The sequence below is a fragment of the Loxodonta africana genome, chromosome 23, assembly GCF_030014295.1.
Source record: "Loxodonta africana isolate mLoxAfr1 chromosome 23, mLoxAfr1.hap2, whole genome shotgun sequence".
In the NCBI taxonomy this organism is placed as follows: domain Eukaryota; kingdom Metazoa; phylum Chordata; class Mammalia; order Proboscidea; family Elephantidae; genus Loxodonta; species Loxodonta africana.
This window is the reverse complement of record NC_087364.1, coordinates 7,728,688-7,752,218: the sequence shown is the minus strand read 5'-3', so window position 1 is coordinate 7,752,218 and position 23,531 is coordinate 7,728,688. Positions and strand designations below refer to the sequence as shown.

Here is a 23,531-nt window from a genome sequence, read left to right as displayed (position 1 = left end):
TCATGGATTATTTCATTAACTAGAAAATAAGGCATTTATTTACCTGGCTTTGGGTTCTTGAATTACTGACTTTTACTTTTACTGTTTCCCTTAAAAACAACAGCTGCCTCTTCTGTGTATAAATATTTCATTGCTTATCTGAGTGCCCGCTTTAACTTCTCAATCATATCTCTCTTCTACAATTGCTGACAGTGCCTTTCTCCTGGGAAACTGGAATGGGGCAGTACTTCAGTGAAAACTTAACCCGTTCCACTATCCCAAGTTCCTTCCATGTGATTCTAAAATTTAGGGCCCATAAGTACTATATATGAGAAAACCTGTCAGTGGCTCAAGGTACATTGAAGGGTTTGCTCTCAGAACTAAAGAAGAGTGAATAAAGGTGAGTTTTAGCGATATTGGCTCCACAATATATACATTTTGTAAAAAGTAGACAGTACCCTCTTGCAGATGGCTGAGAAACTGAGTGGCAGATAATTTTAAACAAATTCCTACAAACACTGTTTGTTTCTGTGAATCTAAAATTATTTTTTTTCCCATTTCCCTATTTTTTTCTTCTCCAAATATATGCTTAAATGTCCAAGTATCCTTTCCTCACAAAGGCTCATAACAGTACTGGTCTCTATGAGCAGACACTATTTCTGAACAATTTCAGAGCAGTGCTATCATCTTTAATTGCTGCTTAGAAATTTTTTATTTGATTTTTCCTGAAAAATAGGATACTTCATTGGGCAGAAAATGTGTAAAACTGATGTCTTTATTCAGCCGATGGCTTCAAATGTTCAGTTAACTCAGTCACCAGAGTTTTCAAATTCACAAACACAGCAATGTGCCCCTACACATCAGTGCAGCAAGCCTCCAAGTTAAATCAAGAACTCTGTCTTGCTAAAAAACTTTTAACATTAAGCTGACAAATGATAACAACTAAGATCTGACAAGTGATGACAAAAAGAAAGGGACGCGTATAGGTTTGTTTATCTTGGGAAAAAGGAAGTCAAAGACTCTGGTCTAAGAAAAAAACAAAAAGAACTAGATGACTTCCAAGACAAGACAGAGCAGACAAGTGTCACCAGTAAATGTAATTCCAAACCACATCTGTAGTGACAGAGACTAACTGACTGGGTCACTTCTACTTTGTCAAACTGGGTTCCCAAAGAAGTGCACATAATTTGAGTGGCTGTTTAAAAAAAAAAAAAAAAAATTTTTTTTTTTTATTTGGAGGTCAATTCCTTTACTAAATATCAATGTCTTTGTGCAGAGCCCCTTCAGTTTACCCAAGATGATGTCTGGGCAACCCCAAAAATGTAAAGAACTCTTATATATTCAAAGTGAGCTGCAATCTATAATTTAACATCCACAGACTATAAGAGAGTGGGAGGGAAACTGAGTAGCAGAAGAAACTGCTTTGCATTCTTTAACAGTTGAAAGTTCTTTTTTTTTTTCCTTCGTAAGGAAAGCCTTCAAGCGCTGGGGTTGAATAAAGCAACATCCATAGATACTGCCATTCCAGAGTTCTTCAGAAGTCACAGCCTATTGCCGGTTTGGGAGAGGGGAGTAACAAAGGGATAGAGGAAGACCAAACAGGGCAGAACAATCTGAGTGACAGATTCTCGGTTCCATTCCAGCCTCTGCTTTTTCTCCCTTTAATTCAATGAGTGACTTGTTGGAAGGTTACTGAAAAATTGAAAAATTACTATTGCTATTGCTAAAATGGCACCTGAAATATGGCTGCTTAAAACGAAGGTAAACTTTAAAGTACGATAAGATGCTCACCACAGGATTTTTGCCCTAAGTCAAGAACGATCTAAGTTATCCCGGAAAACCCCATGTTAAGGTATTTGTATCACCTGAAACTTGAGTTTAGCATAGAGAAGGCAAACTTTAGAGCAAGTATAAAATACTTCTGAATGATTTCAACTCAGTTTCTGCTTGGTCCAATAGTGAAAATTACAGTCACTCTAATTTCTCTCTTCCCCACTACAGACTCATCAGGGGCTGTCATTCTAATCCTGGAGCCCCTCTCACATGGAGCAATGGCACAGCCAAAATGTTCTTCACGGTAAGTGACTGCTCTGACGGTACCACTTTACTGGCAGTGAACTCCAAAATAAAACCACAAGATTAAATATTCTGATTTCTGCAGCCAAGGTCACCAAAAAGCTTTTCAAAGGCATAGCAGCTGATTTTGAAAAGTAACGAGGAATTGCCAGTGCTTGGGAATAAAATCTACTTCCAATCCAGGAGACAACTTGGCAATTATTTTTATTGTTGATTGGAATGTATTAGGGATTTTCAACTTAGAAAAAGAGTACAAATAAATTGCTACCTCTTTATGCTTAGTTTTTCTTTGTATCTCTCTACCAGCATTATCTAATGCAGCCACAGTCATAGTATTGTTAAATGGATAAAACTGCATTTAATCATTTAGAGACAGAAAAAATAACATTGTTATACCTAAGCTTTTAATGCCCAGACATCTCCCAGCCTTGGCCTGGGGAAAAATAGGCTGAATAAAATTAAAAATTACTAGAAGAGTTTCTCCATCTAGTTGGAAAATAGGTTTAATAAAGATTCATGGGCATTTTATACCCTGCTTTTAAAAGCTTTTGCTTCGAGATCTAATTACATGTACTGAGCATACTGAAATCACCATTAGGTGCCCCCACAGGGCCTGAGTTCCGGAGGGTGGAGAGAATTGCTCAGCAAAAAAAAAAAGGAACCCAGAGTTCACATTGCCTAAAAGTTCTCTAGAACATCTGAAAATTACATAGCCAACACCTGAGGTTTCTCATCTATTTGCATTCGAACTCATCAGCAGGTCTTACTCGCTGGGAATAGTATGCGAGTTATCTGAGTTGGAAAAAAGAGAAATCATTGAGTAAAATAGACTAAGAGGGCAAGAATATTTCTGGCGATATTTTTTAGACTGTCCCCACGGAGAGAAAGTAATAGTACATTGTAACACGTCTTCATTGGATGGTTACTGCTTGGCTCCCCAGGAGGCTAAGTTGCTGCGTTGGATCTTGGCTATTCCTCCTCCATCACATCGGTAAGGTTGTGCTAATCAGATGGAGAATGAAACTGCTGGATTTGAGCCCACATAGGGGTCTCATTCACAAAGAGATTAGGAATGAGGGCAACACAGAAAATTCTACAGGCTAACAGCATCCCTGTGAAGGAAATTTTTTTAGGTTATGATAGAAAAAGTGAAACATCAAGATGTACTAATACTATAGAGCACATTTCAAAATACTTAAAGATTTTAACTTATTGGTATGGGGGATAAACATACTGGGTCAGAAAAGCTACAGAGTTCAGTTTTCTAGTAAGAATGAAAACCTTGTCTAGTAAGACTCTAAAGCTGCTGTACTTGACATAATTCAGTCTTACTTGATTACAAAACAAATGGCATTTAAATAAGACCCTCTATTAACATCACCCTCTGCATGGACTATTCTTTTCCAGCATGTTATCACATGCTAGCCCTGCTAATTTGTGATTTCTTAGGCCTGCCTGCCTTCCTACACAGAAGAGAATAAACAAATCAGTCTCCTGAAGCTCAACACAGATTTCTGAAGAACCAAAAGCTTGTTATCTGGCAAACTGAGGAATTAAAAAAAAAAAAAGCACAATCAAGAGAAAAACACAGAAAGTAATTCATGGCATTAAAATAAACATCAACACCAACTAGATTACAGTTTTCTTTGATCATGCCTATCAGATATTTGGGTGTTTCCTTCCCTTTCCAAAAAAAAAACAGAAAAGAAAAAGGAAATGAAACGATGTATGAAAGCTGAAAACCAGGAGGCTGATGAAAATGCAATTACTTCATGTGAACACACAGTCCAGGAGGCTAAGATCTAGCTACTTAACTCCCTGACTTCAACTGAAATTTAAAATACACGCTGCAAACTCAAAATCGGTACGACAAAACCAGGGATCCGATTTCCAGAACTCAAATTAATGTAGTGTCATCTGAGTATCACGGTTATCTTTAAGATGCTAACGTAGACGGAGAAAAGTTTAAACACATCAAGTTCATGTCCAACGAGTACCAAATATGAACAGAGCTAATTAGTATGGGCTTCTGAAACGTAAATATCCAAGATGCCAAAAGAAACAAGTAAAAACTCATTTCTTCTAACCTCTTTCTTCTTATGTGCTCTTCTCTGTGGATTTATAGTGAAAGATGAGAAGTATACCTCATTATGGTGTTCTAAGGGCCTGGCTATTTTTGTTTGGCTTCAGTATTTAAAAAAAAAAAAAAGTTCAGCATTATTTTACATCACCTAGGATTTCATCCCATTTTATCAAAATCTGCCTTATCTAGGAGCCAAAATGTCAGAGAATAATTTCATAAATGACCCCCATTTGAAGGGAAAACAAATACAAAGGAGAATGTTTTCAAAAAGAAACATGTATCCACCAAAGCTTTTTTTTTTTTCCTTAAATCACCACTTGATGAGATAGCTCTGAGTGACGTTTGATTAACTCTTATTTTTTGTGGGTAAGGAAAAGGCTATGTTCTCAGCTAAAACACTATACAAACTAGCAATGATGTAGGATGCATGAGCTTCTTGTCCAAGGAAACATGGTTCAAGTATGGTATGAAAAATATCTTGAATTAAAATCGCCTTGCTATGGATATATTTGGAAAATCCAAAGCAGTAAGTTACGCACTGGGAGACCTGGTGGTGCAGTGGTTAAGAACTCAGCTGCTGACCAAAAGGTTGGCGGTTTGAATCTACCAGCCTCTCCTTGGAAACCGTATGGGGCAGTTCTACTCTGTTCTATACAGTCCCTTTGAGTCAGAATCAACTCTATAGCAATGAGTTGTTTTTTTTTTCCTCTTGGTAAGTCACGCACTGAGAAGGAACAACTGGAACAGCCTCACTGACTTCTACACAACACTGTTAGTTTCTTCACTACAAAGACGGATTTGGAAAAATGAATTCTGAAATTGAGAGTCACAATTTAGACCTTCCTCCCATTTCTAGCACTAAAATATTCCTAAAGAGACCATGTATCAAGTATAAATGGATGCTCTTGAATAAAGTGGTATAATTTTATTCTCTCAGTTTCATCATGCTCAGAAATGAGAAGATGAGTTTTTAAAAAATATAAACCTTGAAACAGTTCAGTAAGCTGATTCTGTTTGTATGTTCAGTCAAAAAGTTTAATGACATGTACTATTTAGCCACTTTCACTCTGCAAGAGGAGAAGCAGAATACTACGTAGAATTGAGTTAGGAAGAGCCAACATATGAATACTAACAATATCAAGTAACAAATACCACATCTATGACATAAGAATTCTATCATATCTTATTCCTATCATCTTTTAACCATTAAAAATTGTCTGTAAAGATTAAATGACAATCAATAAAGACTTTAGAGCCATAGTTATCTTTGATAATACAGTCTTTAAAAGTTACCGATAACATACAACCAGAGAAGTCCATGGGTGGAGCAAACAGTTTGCACTGGACTACTAACCTGAAGATTTGTGGTTCAAACCCACCCAGCAGCAAGCACCACAGAAGAAAGACATGGCTATCTCCTTCCATAAAGACTGCAGCCAAGAAAACCCTATGGAGCAGTTCTACTACGTAACACATGGGGCTGCCACAAGTCAGAACTGACTTGAGGGCATTGGGTTTGGTTTCTTGCTCATAACTACAACTGGAGTCAAAAAGATGGGAAAGGAAGAAAGCAGAGCATATGTGAGTATGTGCGTCTGTGTGCATGTGTGTGTGTGTACACGCTCATGTGTGGGAAGTGTATATCAGGGAAAGAAATACCCTTCAGGCTCAATGCAATATATTGACACTTTTCTGGGAAAGATCAAACAACAGTACTGGCAATAATTGGCAATAAATAACCTGTCCTTTTTCTACTAGAGGTATGCTTAAATGCATGAGATTATTTATGGAGTGGTTTACTTTCTTTCCCCTCAAAATATTGCTTGTGACACCTTGGTGTCTTCATTTTTAATTAATTCTGTTGAGGAAAAACATCCCTTTATACATCTAAGATTTTATTCCTAAAAGTTATGATGATTTGTACTGGTGGAATCTCTCATTAGGTAAAAAAAAAAAAATTCAACATGATTTCATAAAAAAAGCTTTTCATCTAGCTTGCTTTCAGGTAGTTTTTCTTATTGCCACAGTGATTCAGACAAGGTTAACACAGTGAGAATATGACAGTGAACAGTAAAATAAAAAATTACCTTTGTCTATGACAATCAGTCTTAACATGGGTCAAAACTTCCTAAGAAAGAGGAATTGTGTTTTAAAAATAGGTGGCCGGATGACCACTCCAATAGCATTGACTAACCTTACAATAAAAAGAATGATGTATTTTAAAGATAAAAAACAATTCCCTTGGTCTATATCAGCTCTGTTTAAGAATTCAGATTTTTTAAAATGAGACTTCACCATCAAGAAACAGTGATCATTTCTAACGAAAGCATTCCAAACCATGAAGAAGCATGTATTTGAGGGAATTGTTTCTAGCACACATCCAGCCCTTGCTCCTGAGTTTGAACAGTCTGAATTATTAAAATATTTTTGGTGCAGAGACGGAAGTGTCTAGAGAAGAAAGGGTCAGAGTAAGGAGCTCCTATGGGGAGGTGGGCATGACCCACAAAGCTCTTGCTCATTTTCCTGTCACTAATTGCACGCAATGATATTAATGACCAGTAATTACGAGATGAGTGGCACTGAAGTGGAAAACATCAATCTGAGGCAGAGTTCATCGCTGGGTGGTAGGACTTCACCAGTCACAGCGCTAATGTCTCCTGACAGTTTAGAATATAACACTTCAGATGAGAAAATGTGCCACTCTCATGGCCGAACAGTTTAGAGGGACGTGATGGTATCTGCTTTGACCATCTAGAGGCCAGCAGTAACCCGCAACAGAGTGCCCGTGGTTTGAGTTTGCCCTACAGATGAACCTTCCAGGGGAGGTGCTCTGTATGCCAAGAATCCGGAGCAATTTTCCATATTTGTTTCAATAAAAGAATACCTTCACCTCCTGATTTAGGCAAAGCAGGCACAACAAAGCTGGGCTATCTCACTAATAGGAAAAAAACATCTGTGTAACACAACTCTCTTTTAGCAACACATAGCCTGGCTTCTCTGTAATTTGATCAATTACGTTTCTGCCAGAGGTCTTGCCAAACAACCCAACAAACAAAAAGCTGTAGAACTTGTACTTGACTAAAGAAATCTGAACTTTTCTTATTGCCTGTATTTGTATATTTGGATACATATATATATAAAAAAAAAAAACCCAAAACCAGATACAGAGACTTTTATTTTTTTTTTTTAATAATTTTGCTATGTCGCAACTTTCTATTGAAAGGCTCAAAGTACTTGACAACATTTTGAAAATATAAAGTAGCATAGTCTTATTGGAATGCAACTGAAGATTAATAGACTAGTACATCTAAACAGACAAACAAACAAAAAAAAGGTCCCCTTGGTGGCACAGATGGTTTACAATTATCAGCTGCTAACCTAACCTAAAGGTTAGCAGTTTGAACCCACCCAGGAGCTTCGCAGAAGAAAGGCCTAGAGAACCACTTTTGTAAAGATTAGAGCTAAGAAAACCCTATGGAGCAGTTCTACCCGGTAACACATGGGGTTGCCATGAGTTGGAATTGACGCAGCGGCAATGGGTTTGGGTTGTTGTTGTTATAGCTAAAAAAAAAAAAAAAAATTAGAAGCCCTAACATTATAACCACATTTTCCCCCATGCTCCCTCCCCCTTTCCTACTACAGAGACTCTAGGGTTTTCTTCGTTTACCTTTGGGGGCATATGATTACAAGTTAGCTATGTTACATAACTATGGTACAGCATTAGTTCCAACACATTTGATATAAGCACAGAGTTCTTCAGGTGTCAACACCTCGTGAGCTCCTTTACTGTCACTCGTGGGTGCTTTTGTGTCTGGTCACAGAAGGAGGTGATGTCATGTGCTAACGACACTGGTCTAAGCTACCAACTGCCCTGCTTCAGGTCTGGACTCATACAGGTTATGACTATGTGGGCTGTACTAAGCCCCTCACACATTCTACGTTTTTCTTTTCTCACAGCATTAAGAATACCTCTGTCACTACCAGAAGGAAACTCTGGTGGTGTAGAGGTTAAGTGCTATGGCTGCTACCTAAAAGGTTGGCAGTTCAAATCCACCAGCCGCTCCCTGGAAACTCTATGGGGCAGTTTTACAAAAAAAAAAAAAAAAAAAATTTTTTTTTTTACACGGTTGGTATGAGCTGGAATCGACTCGATGGCAATGAGTTTTGGGGTTTTTTGCTTATCACCACCAGTGTTTCAAATATTCAAAGTGAGATCCTGTATGTGAAGGCCTCACCACTTCCGTAAATGATCAAAACATCCAGCCCGAGATTTTGAAATTTTAGGAACAAATGTGTAACTCTTAAGAACTACATAAGTAAGTGTCCTCAAGTCTTTTTAAGTTTGCCTAAAAAAATAATTTTTTATTTTTATGGCTTTGGCTATTTTTCTAAGTGTTTCATTTCACTTTAAAAATTGATCTTCATGATAAATATTTGGAAACCCTATGGGGCAGTTCTACCCTCTCCTATAGGGTCCCTGTGAGTCGGAATCAACTCGACAGCAGTGAGGTGGTTTTTTTTTTTGGGAGGGGGGCGGTTACTAGTTCTCCAGTATTGTTCAATTCCTTCATAAGTCTAAGTGAACTTAACAACAACAACAAAAAGCTATAAATAAGGTGCTGGAGATAATAAGCTGTATTTTATGAAACATTAAATGCAATTTTCCCTAGGTAATCTCCCTCATGTCCCATTTGCTCTTACATGTATTTTTTAAGTTCTTTTCAACAACTCCCCATCATTTTAAGAAAACAAACAAATCCACTGCCATCGAGTCGATTCCGACTCATAGTGACCCTATAGAACAGAGTAGAACTGCCCCATCGAGTTTCCAAGGAGCACATGGTGGATTCGAACTGCTGACCTTTTGGTTAGCAGCCACAGCTCTTAACCTCTAAGCCACCAGGGTTTCCATTTTAAGAATCAGAGACATTCTTTCACTGATTAATTTGGATATGAGGAAGTGGTACTCCGAGGACTACCTGTGACTAGTTGTAAAGGAGCTTGCCTGGGTGATGACATTTCATGTGAACAAACAGTCTCCATCTAAAAGCCTTCTCCTCTTTGCATCTGAGACTCTGAGCCACCTGGGACCAATATCTCAATGGCCTTGACTTCATTAGACCTGCGAGCCAGAGGTCTCTCAGCACCATCTCAGGTTAAGCAGAACCTGAGACTTTAGTCCTTCGTTAAAGAACTTAGCTTGATTCATATTAAATTCAGCAAGGAGGGGTCTTACTGAGGTACTCCAGTAGAGCCTTCAAATACAGTTAGAAATTGACCTAAGGATTTCATTTGGTGTTTTAAAAAAAAAAAAAAAATAGAAGCAATGCTTCTAATTATCAGGCTAATGGAGTACTGTGCTTTTCCAGCTTAGTCACAGCGCCCAGGCAACCCTGAAACGCATTTTTTCCCCCTCCAGAAGAATGCTGGTACTACATTCAGATGCTGCTGAGATTATCAATAAAAATGCAGCATTGTCTTTGTGTAACAGCCAACAGAGAAAGCCCTGGTAAGATTGGCTAAATGGAAAGTGGGAAAAATGATTATATCTATCTGAAAGACTCCTCCCCGTCTGTCTCTTCTGGTCTTACAAAGGATCTGATTACAAGCTCAGGCAATTCCAGGAATAAAAAGATACATAAGTGCACGTTTCTTGGTAAGGGAAACCCAAGGACAAAAGAATTTTTATAACCCAAAGAAGACAAAGAAGGATGGTCTTCCAATTAAGTTATACGACATTATTGAAACTCGTAAATTCTCCGGAGTTTCATTTGATGGATGGTTGTCAAATAAATGATATTTTTTGAACCCACTTCCTCTAGCTTGCAGTAAAGCATAGGCTTGCCTTTAGCCTCTGACTCACACTTCCTCCGCTGCTCCTAAGTTAACTCTTAGTTGAAGTTACTCTGTGTTCACCCCGGAAGTAACCACTTCATGTGTATTACCCCATTTAAATGCACATTCACCCTGTAAGGTAGGTACTGTCATTATCCCATTTTACAGCTGACGAAATTGAGGCCAAGGGTGTGCATAAACACAGCTCTGTGAGACCCCGCTAACCACCGTGTTCATCTGTGGCTCCAGGTGATGTGTGGGTATATGTCCTTCCAACGTCCAGCCATGCGGTCTCCTGGCAGGGCTCTGACATTCTACTAAAAGCATTACACTTGTAAGTTAAAAATAAACAGGCGTTAAAAGGCTTGAATTTGGCAATTACACCACAGGTATCAAACATATATCCTTATACCTGAGTGAGATGACGTAACTGCCATGCTGATGTTGCCAGATCACTAAAATCAATTACATTTAATGATGGAAATGTAGCGTTTATTACATTTATCATACAAAAATCATTCACCAAAATAAGCACGTAATCACTTCACAGAGGCCTTACTTCTTCTTCCATATTCTAAAGGAAACTTGTACGGAAAGGACAGTTGCAAGTTCCCATAACTATATCGCTAGGGGAAGAGATCACACCACATTTGGTATATTTCAGTACCACTCACCATAAGGACCCCCTAGAAGTAACCAAATCAAAGCAGAAAAGAAACACGAACAAAAAAACCCAAAAGGGAAACAAATGCATACAGGCTCAACAAAAATACAGGGAAGAGACTATTGCTCTTCTGTTTTAAGAATATTGTTTCATTATATTTGTGCAAGACATTTATTTATCTTGCCATTTTGCTCAGAAGGAGTACATTCCTAAAAAGAACAGCAAAGCTGACTATGGATCCTCCCAATTTTACATATATATATATTTATATAAACCTGTTGCCATTGAGTAAATTCCAACTCATAGTGGCCCTATAGGACAGAGTAGAACTGCCCCATTGGGTTTCTAAGGAGTGCCTGGTAGATTCAAACTGCCGACCTTTTGGTCAGTAGCCAAGCTTTTAATCACTACAGTACCAGGGCTCTCTCGCTCTCTCTACATATATATACACATATACACACAAATTGCTTTAGAGAACTAAACTAGTGAGGGTCTAAGAAATGGGAACTCATTCAGACACCAGTGATTCCCAAGGAACACATCACCAAGGCGTGCAAAGTGACAGGGTGGCTCTGGGAAGGACCACAGTGCACAATGCAGGGTGCAGGGTATAGAACTTTAAGCCAACCAATCTTTAGAAATGGTAACTTTTAGACTATGCTCCGAGATCATTTCTTGGCTGTCTCTACCACAAATTTGCAGTCAAACAATGTAAAAGCCATGTAAAGCTAAACTGGGAGGTGCTCAGAGAACACAGCTTTCTTTGTTTAACGGCTGTTGTAGCCACCCGTTCATTTAAAAAGTATCAACACAATAGAAGTCATTTTCCATCTCTGACTCACATAATTTTGGTGCTGTGATGAAAACCTCTTTGTAGGTATTTTGCAAGGTTTTATGCTAAGATTGGAGAGCCAACCCACCGAATCCTCATAAGGATGGACATTACAAATGGCAACACACCAAAATTCCTGACACATTCAGCTCTGGTTTGTCACCTCGGACAAGAAATTGTAAGCCAGGCACAGAGAGCGCCTAAAAGAAAACTTTGTGATACCAACGTGAATAATACAGGCTGGGAACACAGTTAGGAACACTTTCCCAGTATTCACTGCAATGTTTACTACGTGTAAGACAGAGCATTCCTCGAAGATGGCCAACATCAAAACAGTTATTTTGTGAACTCTTTTTTTTTTTTTTTTAATTTAAAGTCATAGTAAAATACACCCATTCCTCACAGGTCGACTATCTCATTATCCGACATTTCACACTTATGACAATAGCAAAAAATCTACTATTTTGTGTATTAACAACATACATCTGGCAGTAACAAATGCTGAGGTGCGAGGCAAGAGTAACGCTGGCTGTGATGGCTATGGTTATGTGTCAGCTTGGCTGGGCTATGATTGTCAGTCGTTTGGCAGTTACATAATGATGAAATTTGGCAATTACGTAATGATGTAGTCATCCTTCATTTTCATGTAACGCTGATTTTTGCCTTACCACCTGGTTTATCAGAACCTAATATTGGGTTTAACCACATTGCTAGTGAGGGGTAGGTATATAAGTTATCTAAAATGTTTACTGTGTTTTTAAGGCAATTAAAGATCTGAATTTAAAGAAAAACTGGGACTTTTTTCAGACCAAATGATCTTAACATCCCTACTTTTGGATCATTTGAAGATTAGATTTTATTATGCAAATTAGACTTGGAGCTAACTACTGAAATAGGTCACTCAAAAAAGTCGATTCTAAACATTACAAAAACCCATATATATCATTTTGCCACGTCAAGGCAAATAACCGTCTATGAGAAGAACTAATGAAGACGCATATCATTTTGCCATATCATGTCCTAAGGGAATTTAGCGGATACTTGGTAGCCTTAAAACAAAAGTTTCAACTAAAAGTTAGTATTTACTTCCAAAACTCAAAAAACGTGATGACTATATTTTAAATCTGGTAACACCACAAATAAAATCATATGCCTTCAAGGAATTTACAGCTGATCCCGTCCATTTTAACTGGAGAAAAATGACAAAAACAAGAGACCCTATATCAGATTCGTAATGTCCAATCATAAAATGACTTCCAGCTGGAGAAAACATCAATCGCTAGCTAGAAACACACCAACGACAAAAGCACTTTCTACAGAAGGAAATTAAAGTTCAGAGAAATAAAGTACTTTCTTATTAAGCTCAGGCAGCAGGATTAGAACCCAGATTTCAGACTCCCTGCCTAGTGTTTATCATTGTTTATCGAGGGAATCATCCAACATCTTTCAGTCCATTGGCAACTGGACCATTCCCCACAGGGCAATCAACCACTATTCCAAACTATTATTTCTGTTAATCCTTCCCATGGAAAGAAACCAGCACATTTAAGAATGATATTGTAACAATGATACTCTTGGATGTGAAGGTACTTACCAACTAGACACTAGGATTTGAGTCAAACCTGTATAGTATATATTATAGCAACTCAAAAGTTCATATTTACTGTCTCAAAGCGAGTCAATTATTTGAAGTATTAAAAATATACTTCTAAATGTGTGCCATTTCACTCATACTATCTAATAAAGTACTATTTTATGACTCTACCAATATCAAAATTACCAACTTCAAACGGTTTTATTCTTCTCAAAAAGGAGAGCGCAGAGTGTGGCCTGTGTGTGTATGTGGTGGGTAGATGGCGTGAGTGTGTATCTGTGTGATCATCTGACATGGAAAGTAGTGACTTCTAAAAACCTAGTAACGGTTCTGGTGCCTTGGCATTCTCAAAGCAGCAATGGAAAAGTCAACATTAATTCTTTAAGCGATTTTTTTAAAAGTTAGTCTTCTCATCTCCCATTTCCTCTGGAGGGAAGTCTGTATGTGGATGAGCTTTGCTGTAGGAGACGTGAAAAACTGGCTTCTAAACTTTCCCAAGGATCTGAAATGCCTTCCTATTTCTGTAAGGTAGTGGGGAAGCCTTTCAGCCCTCTGTTGAAAGTCTTGGTGGACTTCTCGGCAAAGCTCTGAGGCCTGGCCTCTTACCCATCCATGTCATAGTCACTCAACCAGCAACGTTCAAATGGCCCCTCATTGTTTCAGACCTGAAACCCTGAACTCCATTGTAAGAAAGATTCTTCTAGCCCAGGCTATTACATACTTCTGCACCATAAATCATAATTTTAAGGAGAGTTCTGGAAGCCAGAGTAGCTCAGTCACCTGCTAACAAATCTGTTAATAGTATATAATGAATTCTTTTTAAATAGAAAAATACAAGATGCCATCACTATGCAGATTAAAACTAAAATTACAAATGAAATGGTGCTTCTAAATATAAATACGTCACGTATAGGTAAAAAGTAGTATTAAGTCCTCACTACATTAAACAAAAACAAAAAGTTGTTGGTAAACCATTTACTTATTTGCATTCCTTGCATATTATTTCAGATCAAAGGCCAAACCCCTAATCTTTATTGAAATTCCACTGGCACCCAATAGAGCTTAGAATACACAAAAGTCACCTTTATTAAGCCATTAACTAAAGTAAGGGGAAAGAATCTGCTTAGGTCTGTTGACTTACTGCCATGGAAGGGCCAACTGGTGATACAGGCTGCATTCATGGTTTTCGTGCCTTAAATTTAACATCACAGATACATTTGATACTGTACAGTGAGTCTACTCCCCAGGACACCCACCTTCTTTCTCCCACTCCACCCAAGGGGGGCATTAACGTTCTTAATGAATTTATCTGAGGTCAGTTTCTATTTCCTACAAATGCTATATTATTAAATGAGTCCCGAGGAAAGAGTCTTATGTAAAAAGTCCTTGGAAAAAAATACACTAAGTTATGCTTTGAAAATTTTAAGGTTTCTATTTATTTTACCTAGCAACTACTTTATATTTTCAGATTTTGCTATTATTTTGGACACTTTACCATTCACTCCTTCTGCTTGTTTCATCTCCCAGAATGTGTTTATTTTCACTTTTATGGTAATTATTCCTTTAAATATAACATTTACCAATCTCTCTTTTTCTTTGTTACTCATTCTTGGTAAGGCCCTCTCTGAGTATCAGGTTGGCTTAGAAAGAGGTTTTCAGTCCCTGAGACATTTCAGGTTTGCAGCAAAAGGCAACAAGATAATTCAATGGCTCTGACCATCTTTGTTTCAATTACTAATGTAGTTTAAAAGTAATACATCACTGCATGCTACATAAGTATTCAGTGAATTACTGGTTTTGTGCTCTGAACAGCAGCTTGTTGTTGTTGTAAGGTGCCATTGAGTCGGTTCCAACTCATAGTGACCCTACATACAAGAGAACAAAACACTGCCCAGTCCCACACCGTCCTCATGATTACTACTAGTGTGTTTGCACCCATTGTTGCAGCCACCGTGTCAGTCCATCTCGTTGAGGGTCTTCCTCTTTTTCACTGACCCTCTACTTTACCAAGCACGATGTCCTTCTCCAGGGACTGATCCCTCTTGATAAGAAGTAGCTTAGTATGGTAAAAAGCCAGAGTTTCAATCTAACACCAAGAAGTAGCAGAAGCCTAGCCAGCTGATAGCAGCTTCTCGTTCCCTAATGAACTGAATTCTATGGTAACAAATGAATGAAGAATTAAACTCAATTATGAGTATAATGTTAAACCAAAAAGTTTTTTTTTTTTTTTAAGTATTTCATTGCTTGAATGATGTGAACAGCTGTCCCAGTCACCCAGACTTTACTCTGACAAAGCCTTGTGGTCCCAGGTCCCATCCTGGCTTTCTGTCAACTCTTACCCTGCCTGGTGCCAACACAGGATTTGCACACAGCAGGCATGTGCTCTGGGTGTGTGCACCACCTGACTTCTTAGCCTCAGGAGTTAATACTAGCTCAGGTTACTTTTGGGTATGACCTAAATGATGCATATTATCTACTTCTGAAACAATGTGTCCAATTATTAAATAGAAGAGGGGGGAGTAATTCATTGAGCAAACCCAAGTTTTATCTTATTCTAAATCTGATTTTAACGCAACCGTGACCATGTATAATTGCAGTTTGTCTGTAATCCCCGTACTTTGAACCTTTGAGCTCCATCACCTAGGGATTGGTAACTTCAGAAGGAAAGAGTACCATATACTACCTTGTTCACTGTTACATCCCTAGCTAGCACTTAGGCACTGTTCGTGGCACAGAGAAAACACAAAATGAATGAATGAATGGATGGCTGAATGGATGAATAGAAAAGTCATTGCATAAAATTTACCTATCAAATCTCACCAATGCTCCTTAAAAATGGCTTTGTCACTAGAAATGCTGAGTATATTCCTATATATCCATTTATTTCAAATACTACAAAGATTCGAGCAGGTTTTTCACCCTTGGGGTACTATATTTAACCAATACTGTTACTGTTAGTATAGGGTCACAAATTCAAGTAAGGTTTCTTTGAAAAAAAGATGAACAATTGCTTAGCAAGGGTTCCCACCAAATAATTTGCCACAATGATAATTTTAAGGAAACAGAAATGGATACAAACCTATTTAGCTTATCCTAATTTCTATAAAGCAAATGAATAGCGTTATACTTACATATAATGTAATAATCTTTGTTCTTCTGAAATTCTAGACCCCAGAGGTTAGGGCTGAATTCTTGAAACTTGATAGTGAATTTTACATCTTGGTCTGGTCTGGCACAGTTGAGGAGAGGGGTATTTTCCTTCTTAATAGTGCATCTATCTGCTTGGTCTTTATCAACCATATAAACTTTATAGTATTCATACTGGCCAACAGTTTTAGAGTCCACTTTGGGGCAAATAATATCCAATTTGTCTCCTATTTGTGGGTATAGTACCAGTCCTTGTCCAGGTAGAAATCTAAAAGCATAAAAAAAAAAAAAAAATGAGTTGATAAAAATGAACAGTATTAATGACGATTTCGACATAGTTAGACAACGTCAATAATCCCAAGCTACAATTTCTCGGATCCACAATATTATTTACTGAAAGTATTTTAGTTCATATCAGCATGGGATGGATGTATTTAGGAATTAAGCTTTGAAGAAAAAAAGAAACCACTCTCTTTTACTCTAAGCAATAGGATCAGTCAACCTGCTGACATTGCTTTCCCACCCCCTCGCTTATGTCATTTCAGTAGCCCTTTGTGTAACTTCACAGTCACTTTTCCTCTGTGGTGAGTCAGACCTTCCCACCTGTTTGTTACTTTGTAACCATTGGCAGCTTCCGTCTATTGGGCATGCCACACAGAGACTTCATCCATTGGAGCCAAGGGTGGATGCACGAATACTTTGTTGCCTTGTTATTTTCCATTTGCTGTTGATGTTAATTAACAGACAAGTTTCATCAAGAATGTTTCAAATCACTTATCATAATTAGTCGCTGATCAAACAATGGATTTTTTATTACGCCAAACAAAAGATATGTCTTACAAACCCATAAAAGACAATCAGAAATAATTAGTTGTAGTATTGATTCAGCTGCAAAGGGAAGAGTTCCCTGCTTGCTGGGACAACCACTACTGTCCTTGCTCTGTAAACCCTCCCCCGCCCCCCCCCCGGGATGTATTCGCTCCAATTAATTCTTAGAAGCAAATCTTTAGAACTTGGACTACTGATACAATATCCCCCTAACGCTTACGGCTAAAAGCTTCCCCCCACCCCCCCGTTTTCTCTTTCTTGCTAGCCATGCTGCTGAAAGATCTTTCTTAATGGGGAGTTTCTCTGGGGAAGTGAAAGAAGAGGTACCTAAAGAACATCCTTCTACAAGTGCTAACACTAACAACACCTCTAGAAAGCCCAGCTCCTTCGTAAGCAGCCAAGCCTGCAGGCTCATTACAATGTTAAAGCCAGAGAACAAAGCACTGCATTTGAGTCCTTTCTAGCCAACTCTTTATTGAACCAGAGAAGCCCACCAGCCATGATGAATAGCCAAAAATCAGATCCACTGCTGTCAAGATTTCGACTCATAACGACCCTTTGGACAGACTAGAACTGCCCCACAGGGTTTCCAAGGAGCAGCTGGTGGATTTGAACTGCCAACCTTTTGGTTAGCAGGCGAACTCTTAACCATTGTACCACCAGGGTTTCCGCATGATGAATGCTGGGTCATAATTCACTAATAGAGATGAAGAAAGGATGATAGGCACCCCCAATTTCTAATCCATACTGAGGGAACAGCCTGTGATTTACGCTAACGAATGGTACTAATATTCTGAAAAGTACATTGTTACAAAACAGCAGAGAACACACGATGTCCTATCTACCATAGATTCATATTTTTAAAAATACTTTGTATGGCAGGAAAAAGACATTGCACACAGTGGTATGTCCCTCTTTCTTGGAAATGTGCTAGTTTATAACCATAAACACAGGGGGTGGTCCCTTTTCTTCACTGAGATCTCTTAGCAAGGACACATTATATTCACCCCCCCTCCAAAAAAAAATAAATGAGAAAATCTAATACGAAATCTTTCTGCAAAGCAGAACTCCAAAGGAATCTTTTTTGCACCAATGATGAATTTAAAACAACCGTGTGTGTGTGAGCCCTTGAAGAATTCTCTAGAACTATGATAACCCCGCACTTAGTAATAGCCTCTCTGTGACCTTCTGGTCCGTTTCTACAGTCTTCTCCACAGGTGTTTCTAAAATTCAACCCCAGTGAACCGAAGGGCTTCCTCAGAGGACTCTTAGCCTCTGGGTTCCAACATGTCATCTCTGTGCAAAGAACACAAAGTACCAGCTACCCTGAGCTTCCCCTCAACTCTGGTTTCTCAGGTGCTGAACTGAATCAGAATTTTTTGTGGATGAGGCTTGTCTTTAAAAATTCCAGTGACTCTGATATGTAGCTGTGGTTGAGAGCTGGCAGGACTCATGACAGTTGGCACAAATTAAGTATAGTGAGCATGAAATTGCTCACCTTTCCTGACACATCTTTTTTCTCATGTCTTATCCCTTGACCTTTTTAGGAAATCTTCACTGCCTACAAGAGCCAGAGGCCCATTCTTGCCTGGGGTTTCCCACCCCACTCGTCCTCCCAGCCATTTTCTCTCTCTAAGTCTGCTCCTTCAGTGGCTGGCACAGCATAAACATCGTGTAAGTATTAGCTATTATTAGAAGTATTCCTAAATCACCGCTGGAGTCTGCAGCCTCTACCCACCTCCTATCAAAGAACTGATCTTCAGTTAAATTTTTACCATATGCCTGGGTGCTTGCCCAGGCAACTGAGACCAGGAGCCTCAGCAAGCCAGATGCACCCATTTTCTTGTCCATCCATTCAATTCTTTTAAGGAAATTCATCACCCTCCCCCACTTCCCACACACGCCCCTTTAATCTGTCAATTCTGTGTACGTCTTGGAAATCTCCCACTTCACACCCTATGTCTAAAGATTGGCTCACTAAGCCCTTCCTTTATCCAAATGCCCCAAGATCCTGTTTCCTCAAGGAAGACTCCCCCCCCCCCTTAACTAAAAGCTCACTGGAGATTCCTCCCCACCCACCTAAGCAGCTCCTCATGACTCTCTCTTCACTCACTGAATCTGAGTTACATCTTTTGCTGGCACTGATGGGGTAAGGTCAAGACATAGGACACAGGGGCCACTTTGGCCTCAGAGACCTCCATATTTTTGAACAGATATCCAACAGAGACAAACCACACAATTTCAGGAGTCTTTAACCCCATTTTGCAAACAAAACAGACCTCGATGTCAAGTTTTGATTCAATGTTATGCAATCCGAATTTGACCCACATTATTTGTTAAACCATCTGTAAATGTCAGTGACGGGGGGTAGGGGGGCGGTGATGGGATGGGATGGCTTATTAAACGAAAGGCAAAGGGAAAGATCTCAAATATCAGTAAGCATACATAACATGTTAATGAAAAGTAAGCCCAGACAAAACCCACCATACCTAATGTTTGTAAACGTTGTCTATTCACTTTTCAGAAAACACGTGATAAGATGTGAGGTAAAAATTTGATCCTCTGACCAGAAAATCATTGTTTAGACAGTTTGTTAAAAAATGACTGTTTCATTATTTTAAATCAATGCAAAAGGAAAAGATCCACTATCTGGGCACTTTAGAGATTGATTTTTTGTTTGTTTATATGTTTTAAGATGGCTAGCACACCAACAGCAGACCAAACACTTTAACTGATGAGATGATAAATCTCCATAGACAAAGTATAAGGATGAGTTGAGAGTGCAAATCACAGGTCTCCTGCATACACTACCACTCACAACAACAAAACGCAAACCAGATGGCACTGAGTTGATTCCAATTTCACGATCTCCTCTGTATTACAGAGAAGAATTGTTCCACAGTGTTTTCTTGGCTGTAATCTTTACAGCAGGAGATTGCCAGGCCTTTCTTCCACACTACTACTGCATACAGTCTTAGTTAAGGACTCTGCAGTATAGCTGCAGAAGCCTGTCTGCCTTACAGCTTCTAAGGAAACATGGGGCAAAATAGAGTAATAACATAACAGCTAAATCAACCGATTTTGTGCCAGGCATTCTGAGTGACAGGCCACCACTGCGGGTGATTAGGAATTTACAGTCTAGTTCCTTGAGGGCAGGGAGGTGCCATGTCTATCTGATTCAATACCGAATGCCCAGGGGACTGACATAGAGTAGATGCTCAATAAATACTGTATTCGTTGGGGAAAAATATGAATGAACAAATGGAATCTAAGATATGAACAAATAAATGTAGGTTGGATTAAGTGCCACAACTACATGCAGGTCACAGGCACGACAGGAATTCTAAAGATGGAATCATTTAGGACAGGGGACAGGGGAGTACTGAGAGTAGAGGCAGGGTTACAGAAGATGTCGTCTCAGGTGCAATGGTGCTTCTGATCCATTCTCTCCAGGAAGACTCGGGAGTGTCTGCAACCCTGGTGGCAGACTGGTTAAGTGCTGTGGCTGCTAACCAAAGGGTCTGCAGTTCGAATCCACCAGGTGCTCCTTGGAAACCCTATGGGGCAGTTCTACTCTGTCCTATAGGGTCACTATGAGTCAGAATCGACTTGACAGCAATGGGTTTGGTTTTTTGGTTTTGCAACCTTCGACATTCCTCCCTATTTAAAACACAAGGTAATTAACAATTTCCAAGACCAATAACTAATAAAAATGCTGGTGCTTTTCAGCCTATACTCTTTGCCAAGCACTGTTAAAAACATCTTACCACATGATTTTTTATTCAACTACTATATGAACATGTAACACACAAAACAGATGAAGACCGTTGGTGCCAAACATGAGAAAAGATGGGAGAAGCCCCCTTTCTCTGCACACTTCCCAGTTCTCACTGCATAAAGTAGCATAAAGCTACTTCTTTAAAATACTTCTTTTTTTTTTCTCTAAATTGAGCTTTTTCATAGAAAAGCCAGAAAGGAAGCTGGAGACAAAAGCCATACACAACACAACCTCAGGAGTGTCTCCTAGAGAGCTGCAGGGAGCTGAGTGCAATGCCAAGGCCACATTACAAAAAACAAAAACAAGAAAAAACCCCACTGCCTTCGAGTCCATTCCGACTCATAGTGACCCTACAGGACAGAGTAGAACTGCCCCATCTGGTTTTCAAGAAGCAGCTGGTGGATTTGAACTGCTGACCTTTTGGTTAATAGCTGTAGCTCTTAACCACCGTGCCACCAGGGCTCCGCAGCCCACGTTAGTCTTACCTAAAAAAGGAAGTCTTCTTTTAGGGCAGACCATAGCTAGACCATAGCTCATCAAGGCTGGCACCTGGTGTCCATACCTTGTCCCAGGAGACCAAGCACCCAAAGGTAAGGATGAAACAGACCAATGAAATGGAATTTACGTTTTACACGCAGTATTTAAAAGATGGACTCCAGAAAATTGTTTATTTATAAGAACGGCAGAATGTACGTGAAAATAAAACGGTGTGCATTTCTCAATGATACCTTTTTTTTTAATGAAAGACCAGGACCCCGATACGTTATAATCAAGTCGATAAATGTTAGAGTTTTATTTCTGAAGCTAAGTCATTTATATTTGGATTGTTATTTCAAGGCTTATTAGAAACATTAGTAAACCAGATTACACAGCACATTTATGCCCCATATTTTTTGTAATATTCAATAATTCACTTGTTCTATGTTGACTTTGGAAGTGTTAAAAAAAGTGTAATTATAGTGGTGACAACTGGCTAATTTTATGTCACCAAACTGTCCACGTTGTCATTGTTAGCTGCCATCAAGTTGGCTCCAACCTCATGGTGACCCCATGCGTTACAGAGTAGAACTGTTCCATAGGGTTTTTCTTGGCTGTAATCTCTACGGAAGGAGAATGCCAGGCCTTTCTTCCCCAGTGCTGCTGAGTAGTTTGGAACTGCCAACCTTTAGGTTAGCAGCCAGTCACCAACTGCTTGCCCCACCCAGGCTCCCTGATGATCTACCACCAAAAAAACCCCATCGCCAACTCATCACTATGAATTGTAGGACAGAGTAAAACTGTCCCATAGGGTTTCCAAGGCTATAATCACTGGAGAGGCAGGCTGTCATATCTTTCTTCCATGGAGCAGCTGGTGGGTTCAAACCACTGACCTTTCAGTGAGCAGCTGAGCACTTTAACCACTGTGCCACTGGGGCTCCCGTTGACTACCCATAAACCTAAAAACCAAATCCATTGCCGTCGAATCGATTCTGACTCATAGTGACCCTGTAAAACAGAGCAGAACTGCCCCATAGGGTTTCCAAAGATTGAAAGTGCGGCCCTTTTGGTTAGCAGCCGAGCTTTTAACCACTCTGACACCAGGGCTACATAATGGATGTCAAATATAGATTTTTTTTTTCCTGTGTTAAGGTAACAATGTTCATCTTGTAACCAAAAATAACACAGCGGAAAACCCACAGAGTAACAACCCCACAGGAGTGAGGTCATTCTTGTTAAACTTCACCCAACAAAAAGTGGTTAAAGGAGCCATTCAATCAAGCCTACTGATTTTTAATCCAAAATGAAAAACAAAAAAAGATCAACAGTGAGTCATGTCCTATAGAGAACACAGAACACAGCTAGGCCAGTTCCTGCTACCAGAGTGGTCCCTCTGCTGTTTCCTGGGATGTGGGGTCTGAGTCTTCCACCCTCCCCATCAGCAGAGCCTCAGGGACTCATGGAACAGGGGCAGGGGACTGCCTCCTAGATGATGGTGCTGTGGCGTCATGTACCCTCACTGGACAGTCTCCCCGGGGGCCGTGGTCACGAGAGTGGGCTGTGCTGAACAGAAGCAGGCAACTCCTATGGTTTTCCCCAATGAATCATCATTCCAAAACGATACATATCATGACTTTAAATCAGATATTGAGACAATAAAACTGGAAATAAAATGGAAACCCTAAAATAGATTTGAGTTGACACGCCGGAAGTGAACCGATTTGATACTAAAATCTAATTTTAGTTTTGAAATACCTATAGAACTTAACCCAAGTTTTTAAAAAGTATTCCCAAACTTGACTCTGATACTTTCACGTGGAACATGTTTGTATATGTCTAATGATCTAAATTAGACATTAATATTTAACAATCTAAATTAGACATTAAGCAATCTAAATTAGACATTTTAACTTCCTATTCATAATTGTAGAAACCTTTCTTAGCCATTGTGTGACACCCTGTTCTTCACTGTTAACCGACCAGAATGTAACACAGTTAATGAAGACTATAGTAGAAAGTTTTAATCCAAACTGTGAAAGCATCTTGTGTAAAATACTGACCATAAATACATTTAAAGCATGGCTCAGCCATTCAGGGCTCAGGGGTCATCATGTGCAATTTTCCTTCTTGTTAAACTTCACCCAAATGAAACTTGGTCAGAGGAGCCATTTAACGAAGCCTATGGATTTTTAATCCAAAATAAAAGATCAACAGTGATTTACTTCCTATAGAGGAGAC

The 23,531-nt window shown here is 39.2% G+C and overlaps 1 protein-coding gene across 1 annotated transcript in view; it reads right to left on the bottom strand.

Annotated features, from left to right (window-relative positions):
- The window catches only part of EFNB2 (ephrin B2), a 48,446-nt gene that overhangs the window by 5,795 nt on the left and 19,120 nt on the right, over positions 1 to 23,531 (bottom strand). The window contains exon 2 of the mRNA XM_003413973.4: positions 16,195 to 16,478. Coding sequence (XP_003414021.1) covers positions 16,195 to 16,478 — 284 coding nt within the window. The remainder of the gene's footprint in view (positions 1 to 16,194; positions 16,479 to 23,531) is intronic.